The sequence below is a fragment of the Mauremys mutica genome, chromosome 4 (assembly GCF_020497125.1).
Source record: "Mauremys mutica isolate MM-2020 ecotype Southern chromosome 4, ASM2049712v1, whole genome shotgun sequence".
Taxonomy (NCBI): Eukaryota; Metazoa; Chordata; order Testudines; family Geoemydidae; genus Mauremys; species Mauremys mutica.
In genome coordinates this window covers 86,303,044-86,317,150 of record NC_059075.1, presented here as the reverse complement: position 1 = coordinate 86,317,150, position 14,107 = coordinate 86,303,044, and the positions used below count along the sequence as shown (strand labels likewise).

The 14,107-nt window shown below is 41.2% G+C and overlaps 1 protein-coding gene across 2 annotated transcripts in view; it reads right to left on the bottom strand.

The window, feature by feature from the left end:
- Positions 1–14,107, bottom strand: part of ANO5 (anoctamin 5) — a 97,856-nt gene that overhangs the window by 35,741 nt on the left and 48,008 nt on the right. For both annotated transcript variants that reach the window (XM_045015528.1, XM_045015529.1), the window contains 3 exons: positions 2,869–2,937; positions 1,302–1,586; positions 722–835 (listed from right to left, as the gene is read on the bottom strand). In XM_045015528.1, coding sequence (XP_044871463.1) covers positions 722–835; positions 1,302–1,586; positions 2,869–2,937 — 468 coding nt within the window. The remainder of the gene's footprint in view (positions 1–721; positions 836–1,301; positions 1,587–2,868; positions 2,938–14,107) is intronic.

Sequence of the window (14,107 nt, the reverse complement as noted above, 5' to 3'; positions counted from 1 at the left end):
GCTCCCTCCTGTTTACACTAAAGGTATGTCTACACTACGCGCCGGATCGGCCCGCATACACAACTGCAGCCCATGTGACATCTACAGGGTCATACAAGTAGCATATATATTGTGTGGGTGCGGCCCACATAACACACAGAAAGCTGCATATGTGGCCCACAATGGTAAATAGGTTGAGAACCACTGCCCTAAAGCAAAAAACAGAGAAAGCTACCGGACTTTACAATACTGACAGGATGCCACTAGAGGGCATCCTGATGTGGAGAAATGACCGCACAAAACTTTAGGGCCAAATTTATCCCTGATGTAACTACTTCAGTGGCATTTTATACCACATATAGATATGACCCACAGGGCTCAGCTAAATATGTTATTCATTTCCTTATTTTCATCTGTCTTTGTAATATGTTACTATTATAATTTATCTCACAATGTAAAATAAAAACATTTATAAAAACTCTGTGACTGAAACACTTAAGTAAACCCAATACACTTGAGTACATGGAAAAGCACTCTAATGCATACAAAAACAGCATAATAGGGCTGGCAGATATTCCTTGTGCATTACAGGGCAGGAGATCAGAGTGCCTAATAAAAGCTGAAGGGGTTGGGGACCAAATACATTTTGACTGGAAACAGTAATGTCACAGCAGGCAAAGTAAATGAGGGAGGAAAGCTGGACCGTGCTATACCTTTGGGAATGTAAAGCTAAAATACTTACATCATGGAGAGGGTAAGCAGCTGTGTAGGTGCCATTACTTAACAATCTTTTAATCCCAAACTTTTTCTTCCCTTCTTCTGTTCCATAGGGGCACCGTGTTAGAATATAGTACACCTAAAATGCAAACACAGAGAGTTTAATCCTCTTCTTTTATAATATGGTTTAATACCACACTCCACTGATGGATGAAGGAGCACTGCTGATGGGACTGTCCAATCTCCCTCAAAGGTAATGCATTGCAGTAACTGCAATATAGGGGAAATTAGAGGATCCTCAAGGCTCCAGCTGGAACAAGGATGCCCCAGCTGTCCCACCCTAGATGAGAACTGGTTTCTCAAAAGCCATCTGTACTTAGAAAAATACATAGACATCAGATTTCATCACACAACATCCAGAGATACTGTACCATACAGCAGCAAAGTAATCAACCTTCTGTAGATTCAGAACTCAAATGGCTGTCTCAGCTTAGTGTTTGATATGTAATCACACATACCTCCAGTCACCCCCCTCCTCGCCCCCCCCCCCCAGGCTTATGTTACAGTCTGCCTGCACCTGTAAACAGATGGGTTGAGATACGTACTATTCTGTTTCTCCTGGATGGTGAGAAGAAGGTGCTCTCATTATCAATGAGGTAGAGCTCCTGCCTACTTTTGCTGAAGGGTGCCGTGAAGTAGTCTGGTTCAGGGTGCATCACCTTCTCCGGTAGCCTAAACGGCTCAAGCATACAGTCCAATGGGTTCTCTACAGTAGGGGGAATATCATTTTCCTTGATGGGTGCTTTAATGTTCAGCACTTCAGCATATGTGATCAAAACCTCCCATGGAGCATGGATCTTCACAAAATAAGTTTTGCCATCTTCAGATTCCTGCACAAGAAGAGTGAAGCCTGAGGTCAAACTGAGGTGGGAGGGGGAGTTAATTAAAATCAAGCCAGACGGTATCCAAAACTTCTCTCTTTGTTCTTTTATTATCTTAAAGGCTTACATTGATTCTGAAAAAACAGGAGGAAAAATTTCCCTCCGCCAGAAAGCTTGTATGATTGATGGTAGTGGGTATCTGTACTCTTTGCACTGATCAGAGGCTTATGAGGAAATTTCAAATTGAATCAAACTTGTATATTAAAGGTCAAATTCTCCAGCCTACTTAAAGGCCACAGAAGACACTGAATGCATTGGAAATGGTGTGGTTCTACAGAGCAGGCTATGTAGGGTATAGAAAACCCACACAGCAGTCAAAACTCCTGCATGCAATGGTGCTGTGCCATCTCCCAGGCAGAGAGGGCAGTTTTAGCATTGGTGTACTGAAACTGCTGGTGTATAGACCATGGAATCCACAAGTATGCACATTTCCCTGCAAAATACCCTGTAAATCAGCAGTCATGGAAGCATGCAACCCTGTTACTTGCAGCCGTGGCTAAGGAATGATCCCCTCAACATACATCCCTAAGAAATTCTCTGCACATAGTATATGTGAGGGTCTGACTCTAAACCAGTAATATTTAATCCCTGGCTTACTGGAGCCCCATCTCTGGGTCTCATGGAATCCATTGGTTTTGTCAGAAGTTATTTTGCTCCTATTCTCAAGCAGAGTAAGGATAACGCTGATCAGAGAAGCATTCCCCCCGCTGTCCCAATCAGATGAGGCAGAAAAGTAACACTAAACAAATGGACACAACTGCCATCCCAAGCCTTTCCCTATCCTGATCCTAATTCCCCACAGGATATGAGTAATTCCCATTGACTTCAACAGATGTTACTGGTATGCTGTGCGGAGATGCTGGAGGAAGAATCTGGCCCAAGCCAAGTTCCTTTTTACACTGGTCTCCCTGTGTAAATGAACTCACAATTCAGTTATTTTGGGACCATTTCCTTTTCATTACTGAGTAAAACACAATCACGTCCTCCTGAAACACAACAGTTTTGTTCTCACAGTGCTTAGAATACTTATCAAGAAAAATTGCTCCTATATTAGCCTGTTTAACTTCAGTTACTCACATGGTTTGAAGTACTGAAATCCCCTAGAACCACTGATACAATGGTGGATAAAACCTTGTCGGAACAGACTAACAAACATATTATCTAGTAATCTGAAAATGCAGTTATTTGGTCCTATTTTGCTCTGTATGATGAGAATATTGGGTTTTTTTACCTTTTTGTCTTCTGTTTCTAGTTCCAGACCAGCCTTTTGTAGATTCTTCTCAAATTCTCGCCTTCTTTCCTGAGGATAAATAAAGAGACTTCACTAAAAAAAAAAATGAAGCTGAGGCAATTTTTACTTCATCTGTCAAAAACTTTAACCCTCCCTGTATCCCTGTGTATAGGGTCTGATCTTGTACCCATCAAAGCCAATACGAGTTTTGTCGTTGCCTAAATAGAAGCAAAGTTGGATGCCAAAGAGTAATTTTTCCAAAATTCTACTTGTTGCCTTTTAATCACCAATCTCTCTCAAAGTAGCTGGTCCCTGTGTATTGACTAAGGCCTGGTGGGGGATTGATCCAAGTTACACAACTTCAGCTATGTGAATAACATAGCTGAAGTCGACACACTCAGACCTACTCACTGCGGTGTCTTCACTGCACTGAGTCGACTGCTGCCACTCCCCCGTCGACTGCCTGCGCCTCTCGCGGCAGTGGAGTACAGGAGTCAATGGGAGAGTGCTTGTGGATCAATCTCTGCCTGCCAATCCAGCGGGTAGTATAGATATACCCTAAGACTAGCTCCCCAGACCAGAGTAGGTGAGCCCAATCCAGCCAATTTAAGAGAGCTGGGCTACACCTGGGCCTATAAATGCACTGTTAGTGAGCAACTGGGAGAGATGGATTATGACAGCCAAACTGGAGTGGTGGGTCCCTGGAGTAAGGGGCTCAGGGAAGCAGCCCTGGGGGCTGTTGCCCTAAGAAGCAGGAGAACTAGACTCCTGGGAGGGGTGGCCTGAGGCTAAGGAATGAGTTAAGATTGTTTTTTGGTTTGTTTGTTAACCTGTTGAGCAAATAAACCTCCTTGCAAAAGACTGAGCACGGCGATGCATGCTTTGGAGCAAAGGAGAAGAGTGGCCCTGGTGACAGTCGCTAATTGCACTACATGCTGGATTTATCATTTAAATTAAATAAGCAATACCAATCTTGCTTCCTTTAGAAATCACTGGCAAAACTCTTACTGCTTTCAAGATCAGGCCTATAATTAGATATATTTTTTTAACTGAATAGATAGTTTTACAGAATATTTTTGGGCCATATATCAAAAAATTAATTTTCAACCAAATTACCTTTAGACTATAACTCTTTCTGTATGAAGGCAATTTGTAAAGCAAGAATGCCATAGAACACAAGGAAATGCAGGATACTCCTTTTGCATTTGATTGTGTGTCAAATGGGGATCCCATGTCTTATGGTACTATATGCTAAATAGATCAGTATGTTTACTGATCAGAGTAGCCTTGTATTCTCCTCTGAAACATCTAGCGTTGTGCCAGATGGACTACCAGCCCGACCCAGTATGGCAAGTCCTATGTTCCTAGAAACTGATTTCCTATTGAGACAAAATAGATCTTCCTTCTATGACCTATGATTTGGTTAATTACTCTTTTTATGTATAGAGCTGGAATCATTTTTTACATTTACATTTTCTCTGTCTCCCATACGAGCACAAACACACACACAGAATTGTAGTTCACTGAGTTGATGATCCAATCAACACAAAACAATGTATCTGAAAAGGTTATATAGCACGATGGCCATTACATTCAGGTGACTTATCTAAAAACAATGCCATGTTATGGGGCAGGTACTCAGCTAAATAGAGCACATGGGAGGCTGTCAGTCCCTGAGTCTCAGCCCTACATACAATTTAGAGCAAGCTGCGGTCTGCTTTAATTTTGCATCAGCCAGCAACAACTCCTCACTCTCCCCAGCCCCTGTGAGGAAGAGGAGAATTAGGAGCCAATTGTGCTGGTTCTGTGCCCACTGGGGATTCAAACATATTGGCAGAATCATCAGTGGGAAAGTTAAGGACAGTCTCTTCATCCTTTGTGCTGCTCAGGAGGTGCAGGTATACAGAGTACTGGAGAGTCCAGTCCTAAGTGACACATGCATATATTTTATATAAAATACCTCATGAAATAAACTGTAGAACCATAAGATAAATGAAATTATTATGCTCCATTGATCACCTCACCAGTCCTCTGTCCACATTCATCTTCTCTGAAACTTATTCTGGCATTTTGTACTCCTCCAAAGTTTCAAATAAACCATCATACATTTTTTTATTTTTTTTAAAATGTCAACTTGCCAGGGAACATTTTCCTTCTCTTGCCAAGTATGGAATTTCCCCAAAATGTTCCCTGTCCCAGGCTTAGGATGGGCAATATTTTTTCTAGACATAAAAATGTCACAATTTAAAAATTCACTATCTCATAATCCTGCAGGACTATAAATGGGGGCCCATACTATTGCCTCTATTGTAGACCCTTTGTGCCATTTCAGAAACACAGAGGAATAGTAAAACTAATTTATACAATTACACTAGCTTTACACCACCCCTATGGAAGAGGTTAAAAAAAACAAACTTAAAAACTCTCAAGTGTTTCTAAGAGATGTTTTCTGGAGCACATGCAGCATATGCACGATACATGATAGTATGGGATAAACTAAAATCAGCACTCATGGAACGACCTACAAAACTCACTGCCAGCTTTGCTTCTCATGACCAAGGTGTACCCATCCCACGTCTATGCTAGTACAACTTTCATTTCAAATCACACCATCGTGTATTCCCTATACACACTAAAGTGATCCAGTATGAACTTACTGACTAAAGTAGACTTAGATATGAAAACATATTTGATAAGATTACCAAAATGAGGCCCAAAGTCCAATGGGAACAGGGGGACTAATGTAGGTTTAATATCATACATAAGTAATATCAGTTATCTAAGAAAGATAAACACATATTATAAAGGTAAATCCATCTCTTGATAACTATGCTGTTTGCTAGTAGCAATAATCAGTAAATAAAAAAGGGCAATAGAGAAAAATTACTTTTTAAACTTTACAGCACATTATCCCTTAAGATAAATTTTAAAAAGCTACTCTTGAGCAACAGACTGTCATGTTGGAAAAGTTTGGTGTGTGGTAGAGCATCCACTCCTGTCCCGACTGAAGTCCATCTGTATAATTTTGGGCCTTAAGAAAAATTATGAACATTCTTATATATATATAAAAAAAAGGAAATATGTGACCAAATTCTGGGTTAATCTAGGCCTCATGCAACCCCATTAACTCCACTGAAGTTGCACAGGGCATAAGTCAGTGTAGAATTTGGCCCTCAGTTAGGAATTTAGGGGCTTGGTGTTATGAAGTGCTGAGCATCTCCAGTTCCAAGTAGGGTGTTCAGTACTTTGCTGAATGTGCTCAGCACTTGGCAGGATCAGACCCTTAAAGATAAAAGGTCAGTCCTCTATATCTTGTGCTCCTGAAACTTCCACTGAGGCAATTTGAATTTTGAGTGTGAAAGGAATGCAAGTCCAAGACCTATATTTTGGAAATGTATTTACTTTTTCTACTTTAAAAAGCAATAAAATGTTACATTTAATAGTAATCTCCAAGTGATAATGCAGAGAAAGCCAGATTGTCTTTAGCTGTACCATAGTCACGTACTGTGGAACAGGACAGAGTAATGACCTCCCCTTGCCCCACTCCTTCCAAAACTGATATGAAGGCTACCCAGAACACAGATCACAATGTTTAGGGGTATGCAGGAGTTTCACATCAGTGGCTCTTCCCTAGAGGAAATGAGCAAAAACTGGGCAGGCAGTGGGTGAAATTATGGTTCAGCCCCTCCAGGCACCAGCCTAGCCCTTGGAGACAGGGAGATTCTGCACCCCAGAAAATGGTATCATAAAATATTCCCCATATGAGAGCTCCCAGAGGCACAAAGTTTGGGGTGGTAAAGCGCATGCTCTAGTCCTGTGGTTTTCAACCTGTGGTACGCAGACCCCTGCGGGTCCACAGACTAAGTCTAAGATTTCCAAAGAGGTCCTCCCCTCCATTTGACTTTTTTAGGGCTCCACAAATGAAAAAGGGATGAAAACCACCTCTCTAGTCCCAAATAAACAGGTCTAGTCAGAACTTTTTAAAAAACGAACTCAGCTCTTCTTGATCAATAAAATCAGTAAATGTGTGTATAAAAATAAAATATGAGTGAGATCACTCAGAAAAATAAACACTATCTACCAGAGGTATTGAATAGAAATATAAAGTAAATTGCTGAACACACAATGTAATTTAGGCTTCTGTTAACAGAAAACTTTATGGCTAGGATTCAGTCATGTGGCTTATGAACAGCCAAGTACAATACACAGAAAAAATGGTTTCCTGTGGAAATTATTCTGATTTGAATGTTTTACATGTAAATTTTTCCATTCCCCTGTGAATAAAAATTATACATAGCTATGTACAAGATACTGAGTTTATGTTTTGCACTTAAAATAAATACATTAATGCAAATGACCTTATTAAGTGGGATTTCAAAGTGAAAAAGGTAATGCAATCAGTAACTTTATGGATTACCCCTTATTGAAATATAAATTATTTTTTAAATCTCTCTTTTCACATGTGCTAGACCACTGGGAACCTGTAATGAATACAGTAAGGCTGTGATGAATATAAATCACAAATAGATTTCTTAAATATATCCAGCCTGACTGAATATTTGATTAAAATTTACTACAACTGCCCCCCAGATTTCAATCTTAGGGCTTTATCTAGCTTTGCCTTCAGTGAATGCTAAGGATACTCAGCATCTCCCTGCATCATAAGACAGCTTGGTTTGAAAAATTAAAACAGCTAACCAGATGGCTGCCTGCTGAAAAGTCACCTAGACAAAGCAGTATTAGAAACAAATGTCTAACTTCCAAGACAGCTGAGGCTAACACTTCTCAGAGTTGGACTGAATCCAGAGATTAAAAAGCACTGTTTACATAGACCACAGCATTCCACAACAGCCATTAGAGAATCAGTAGTAGAGATAATGGGAATCAACAGGCAGGGGAGATCAAATGGGAAAAAAACTAGGCCTGAAACAAAACCCCAGATACAAACACATCCAGATTTTGGGAGGGTTTGAATCGGATACATATCCAAACTTTTCTATTCAGGTCTATCCCTTTCATTTTGCATGAGTGATAAGGAAAACTCTATTAATAAGAAAGCTGTTTATGGATGTAATATTTACAAATCTGTTTCAAAGGGTAACTTTGAGGATTATCTCAAGACACCACCCTATTAACTCTGAACTGAACAAACTGATTCCAGTTTAAGGGCGTGACCTCAAAAGTATGACCATTTTTTTAACAGCATATTTTTCTCAAGACTTCACTTGGCAGATTCCCTAGTGTGAGCCAGAGATCAGCAAAACACGAAATCTGTAGTATCTGGATTTGTTTTGCATGAAGCTAAGACAGAGGATGCACATATCTTTAATCATCTAAAGTGCCTTTTTCTGAATAGTAATGTTGAAATGCCATGAAGAAGTTAATCTCACTCTTATTTATGCAAAACAAACTGTTTCCCTGAAGCAAGCATGAGCATTAGAAACCTGCTGTCACAAATTTTATTTCTTTCCTAAGAATGTTTCCATTCTTAGCCTGTACAATTTTGCCAAGTCACTGTACTGCAGTAAGAGAACTGCACATCTCTGCCAAGAAATTACTGTACAACAAACTGCACTGGATTTCTGTAACCTTTCAAACAAAATCCATTGCCTGAGTGTGTACTTCATTCATATGAAACCACAGATGGTGATTTCTCTGTGGATAAAATTCTGAGCAGAGAGCTGCATAGCACCTGCCCATCATAGGGCTTAAGTGGGACATTAGTTGTGCACATAGGCCTTGTGCTGGCCCTAAATACAAGGGTGAAATTCACCCCATCTCCATGTTGAAATTGGTGCAATGATGTTTGTCTTCTAAAGCCAAATTTTCCAAATCTGAACTGATTTTTGGCACAAAAAAGGAGACACCTGAATGATGTCTACTTTGGGAACAAAACATTGCAGTTACAAAACTGTGCCTGCAATCCTAATTTTGTGAATAAAAAGCAGGGAGGTCCCATTAAGACTAGGATGAAAATCAGGTCATTTAACTGTGAAAGCACCACTCTTTTTTCTTTGGCTTTAGTCCTATTCTCCCTGCAAGGAGAATCGGTGAAGGAAAACAGGTTTGATCTGCTCCCAATTTAAGATGTGAAGGTTCCACTGAGTTGTGCTGATGGAGGGGAAGTGGGAGTAAATAGTATGGGGACATGGAATGGAAAAGTCTTAGCTTCAGTGCACGTATTTCTAACTCTTGATGCCATCAGCTGCAATTCAATGGAGTTTGAGGCTTAGAAGATGGTTTGCTGGGAGTGGCAGGCCTATGGTGGTAGCCTTTTATTGCAGCAGATTCCCTCAGGGGCTGGGCTTAAACAAAGTATTAACTCCTGCTCAGGGCCGGCTCCAACGTTTTTGCTGCCCCAAGCAGCAGAAAAAAAAAAAAGCCACAATCACACTTTGGTGGCAGCTTTACCGCCACCGCTTCTTCGGCAATTTGGTGGCAGGTCCGTCCCTCTGAGAGGGACTGAGGGACCCGCTGCCGAATTGCCGCTGAAGACCCGGATGTGCCGCCCCAAGCACCTGCTTGCTGCGCTGGTGCCTGGTGCCGGCCCTGCTCCTGCTCTGTATATGGGCCTGGATCCACAAAGGGATTTAGGTGCCTCAAAAATCACAGGAACATCAATAAAATCCACAAAGCCTGAGTTAGGTGGCTTCCTGTACTCCCTGGGTTCCCTATACAATGTATCAGGAGAGATAGGTGTCTAAGAATGTGATCCACAAAAGCCAGCACACTAGGCAGGGAGCCACCTAAGCCAGCCAATGGAAGATGTGAAGGAGAGGGGCATATCTAAGCCCCATCCCTTTCACGGAAACAGACGCCTAAATCCAGGCTGCAGGGAGGTCCCTATCTCTGCTTGTGATTCACAGCCAGGAACCCTCTCCTGGAGTCAGGTGGCTAAGGTGCTTAAGTTCTTTCTTTTGAGAATGAGTTAGGGCCCTGCTTCACTCCACACAAAATGGTTGGGGGAAGAGCACTTATCCAGGAGCTAGGAGACCCTGGGGCCAGTTCCCCTGCTCCGTTGACTCTTTAATTATTTATCCACAGTGGAACAACTTCTGTAGGAGAGACTGAAGAAGCCCCATACCAGAATATCCCATAGCCTTGGTCTCACACATCCTAGGTGAGTTCTCCAACCATTGGGCTAAAAATTATAAGGTAGGTAATAGCACTCCCACCTCCTCCTCCGGCCAGATTCTGAATGAGATTCGATCCAACAGATGGCCTCTGAGCACACCCACTGGATCAGGCTCCATAGGTGAGAAAGATGCTTCTTTTCCTAGCTTTTCCTGGTTTGTGGATTGCTCTGGGGATTAGGCAGGACATTGGTGTAAGGCAGCAGTACAGTTCCTGGCCAATGGGAGCTGCGGGGGCAGCACTTGGGGCAGGGGCAGCGTGTAGAGCCCCCTGGCTGCCCCTACATATAGGAGCCAGAGGGGGACATGTCGCTGCTTCCGGGAGCCACACGGAGCCATGGCAACACGGAGCGAGGCAAGCCCCGGCCAGCTCCCTGGCGGGAATTTGAGGGCCAGATTAAAATATCTGAAGGGCTGGATGTGGCCCCTGGACTGTAGTTTGCCCATCCCTGGTCTAGCTGCTGCCCGTGCTACCCCCAACTACACTGCTATTTTTAGCATCTTTGCTTGAGCTGAGCTAGCACATCTGTCTATCTACATTGGGAAGCAGGGTCCCAGCTGCAGTGTAGACATATTCTTAGAGAGAAAGCATTGTGTGCAGTCTTTCAATTGTGCTTTTGAATTAACTACTGCCTGAGGGTTTTATTTCATCTTTTTCCACTTATAATCTTGGTAATTAAGCCTCTCTCTCCTCCTTCTTGTTTCCTGAGGTTGACTAGTGCTGCCCAATATGTAGGGGTTTGTGTTTATAGCAGAAGTGCTGAACCATTCATCATGTATGTATATCTGTTTCTTTCTTTTCTCTATTGACTGACATTCTCTTCCATCTTTTTATTCCTTTTGCTATATGGTAGAAGAAGAAGCCTCTTGATAATCCTGGCTGGGGAATCATACTGCTGTATATGCAGAAGCCAAAGGATCAATATGAGAATGGAATAGAGTGCTTTTAAACAAGCAATAGAGTGCTTTTTAACAAGCAAGGTCTGATAGGATTGTTGCTGTAATAAAAACACTACTCTCTCCAGACACGTTGGCTAGGTTGGGGCTGCTAAGGAGGCTAGGCTGTAAGATCAGGGAAGTGCAGAACAGATGTGCTGAGTCAGAAGAAAGGACATTCTCTTTTGATGTTTTTCTTGATGTTGCTTTTTTTAGTTTATTGAGATTGCAATAATAAAATTCTAGGGTTTTGTAAGTCAGGGACTGATCTTTCCAGCTGTTCTGCCTCCTACAACTAGAACACAAAACTTTTTTGTTTAAAAGGAGGATTAATATTTGCATAAGAGTGCAGGGAGCACAAACTCTTAAACAAGGCATTATTTCCTTAATAGGAAAGTATAAATTAAACAGCCCAGCCTTGCAGTTCCTTTCTTAGGCCTGGTCTACACTAGGGCGGGAGGGAGGGGGAGGCGAGCTAAGCTGGTCTAAATTATGCAACTTCAGCTACGCTATTTTCATAGCTGAAGTCGATGTACTTAGAGCTACTTACCATGGTGTCTGCACTGCGGTAGATCGGCTGCTCACGCTCCCCCGTCGACTCTGCATATGCTTCTCACTCCAGTGGAGTACCGAAGTCGACGGGAGAGCGCTCGGTGGTCAATTTATCGCATCTTCACTAGATGTGATAAATCGACCCCCGCTGGATCGATCGCTCTGGAGGTAAGTATAGACATACCCTTAGAAAAAATACTATTGTTACTTACATAACATTTTTGGCACCATAAATATACAGCATGCTTAAAAATATAGTTAAGACCTATTTCTTATTCCAAATGCAATCTCTAATGGCTCAAGAAAGTGAAGACATCTTAAAAAAGCCAAAATAACCCCAAGTTTACTATATTTAAAAATATTACCATTTTTAGGTCAATCTCGTGACTTCTTTTTCAAATGCCTGTGGTTGGAAATACCGGAGCTTATAATGTAAACAGCCTGAGTCAGGCCCAAAATATCAAAGTAGACAAAAAATCATTTAAAAAGTCACTTATTGATTCTTTCCAGAAAGGTGGCCCACTGTCGCCACCTTTGCTGTTTTGCCTTGCTGGGAACTTGAGTGCTGAGTTCCAACTAGAACTTTGCAGCAAAACCCAGCACGCTTGCACTTAATGGCCTCTTGTATGGAAGATTCCATCTTCAAGGACACTTTAAACTTGCTTTTAAAGGAATGAGAATGCTTTAATAATAAAAATAAAAGGAAATAAATTACAAGTACTTTGGCAATAAGGCAAAATGCCAGGCAGAGAGCCTAGAAGGGGCAGGTGCTGAGATTGTTGTGCTGGGAGTATAAAGTAAGTAATTAGGAATAAAAGCTCTTCCACTAACAGCCTCACACAGACCACATTCATCAAGAAACCTCAGGAGAATGTAGGGGGATATACGAGTCATCAATGTACCACACAGGTAAACAGACCAAATGAATTTAATGCAGGAATGCCTGTAGGTGAAACCCTAAAAATACATTTTAGACACTTTAACTGTTAAATAAATATTGTGTCCATCAGCTGTGGAAAGGCAGGACTCAGTCATGCAGCTCTTACTCACAGTAGTAGGGACAACAGTATCAAACCTGGACACTGTATCATCAAGTGTAACTTTTTCTCCTGGTGCCTTTGTCATTCATCATACACTAAAACAATATTCTATTTGTAAAGGGTAAACATCAACGTTTTTAAGAAGCTAGCACGCTATCAATGCATTTACTAAGGTATTTATAAAAATGCTAGTGCCAGGAATAAATGGTGTCCATAATATCTCACACCTGCTTACATAAAGCACTTGGCTAAGCCACTAATTTTTCTGAAATTAGATTTTTTCCCTTTGAAGCATTAGTAATTGACTCTGTACTTTAAATAGTGGAAAATCTGAATCAAGATTCCTTCCCCTTCCAGTGACTACCAAAAGACTAAGTCAGCTTTAGTCTTTGTGCACTATCACCCTCAGGAGCCATGCATTTTCAGTGTTGTTACAAGCAGAGGGGGAAAAAATTACCTCATAGGTTCAGGGGTGGATTACTTCCACTCCTAAACTAAAAGTTTTAACAAAACCTCTTTCTCCTTTAGGTTCCAAATTCCAAGGACACAGCCATCTTCATCTCAATAAAATTTTATAAGATAAGATTATTTTTACACTATGCTTCCAAATGAGGAAATTCAGACCAAAAGTTGCTAGGACTAGCAGCAAACATTTATTAAAATACAGCAGTTCAGTCTGGCTTCCCAAGGGAAAAGATGCCTTTATTTATTTATTTAGTAAATTGTTTAAGATTTACTGAATGTACTAATCCATGTCTCTTGAGCTCACGTACAATACCATTTAAAACCACACATGGTTGAACTAATGGCCACATTCACTATCCTTCTCAATCAACAAAACTATATCCCTTCGCCAGAGCCCCACTCACCCCTTTCAAACTACATAAGCCTGCGAAATAGATCGGAGCATGCTATAAAACCAAAGGTCAATAAACCAATGAGCAAGAGTTAGTTCCAGATTCAAGGGCCTTCCACAGTAAGGTCGAGCATCAGTAGCTCACAAGTGCCAGGGTAAAACATGAGAAGAACGGCATCCCCTATAATAAGTTCTGGGCAGACATATGAGATTTAGCACCAAGTACAAGAAACTAAACATTATTAGTTCAGACAAAGTGCTTAAGCAGGAGCCTTATAATGAAGAAGAGTATCTGGAGCTCTGAAGGTAGTTGAAGATAGCAATTTCAAAGAAACCTGAGATTTATGCAAGTATCCTATAATTCAACTTCCAGGAACCTAGAGTTGCTGTAAATTGAGTTTGCAAAGTAATTTCTTAGTTTTAACTCAGCTTTTGATGTTTTGACACTGACTGCTGTTCCATTATTGGTATTAAAAGGACAATCAAACTAGTTCAGTGCAGCATCTGCAGGTCCAGTCCTGCTCTAACAGAAGTCAAAATTCTACTGTCATCAATGGGAGAAGAATCAGGCTGCAGTTCTTCTGTATAAAAGTATTTCAGTTGCTCCCGCACATCAGTCTGATTACAGTTCATGCTTCTTGAAAAAAGAAAGGCTTCATTGTGACTAAGAAATTTTTCACCATCAGTATACTAATTATAGGGCAATTTCATTAAATGAAGAA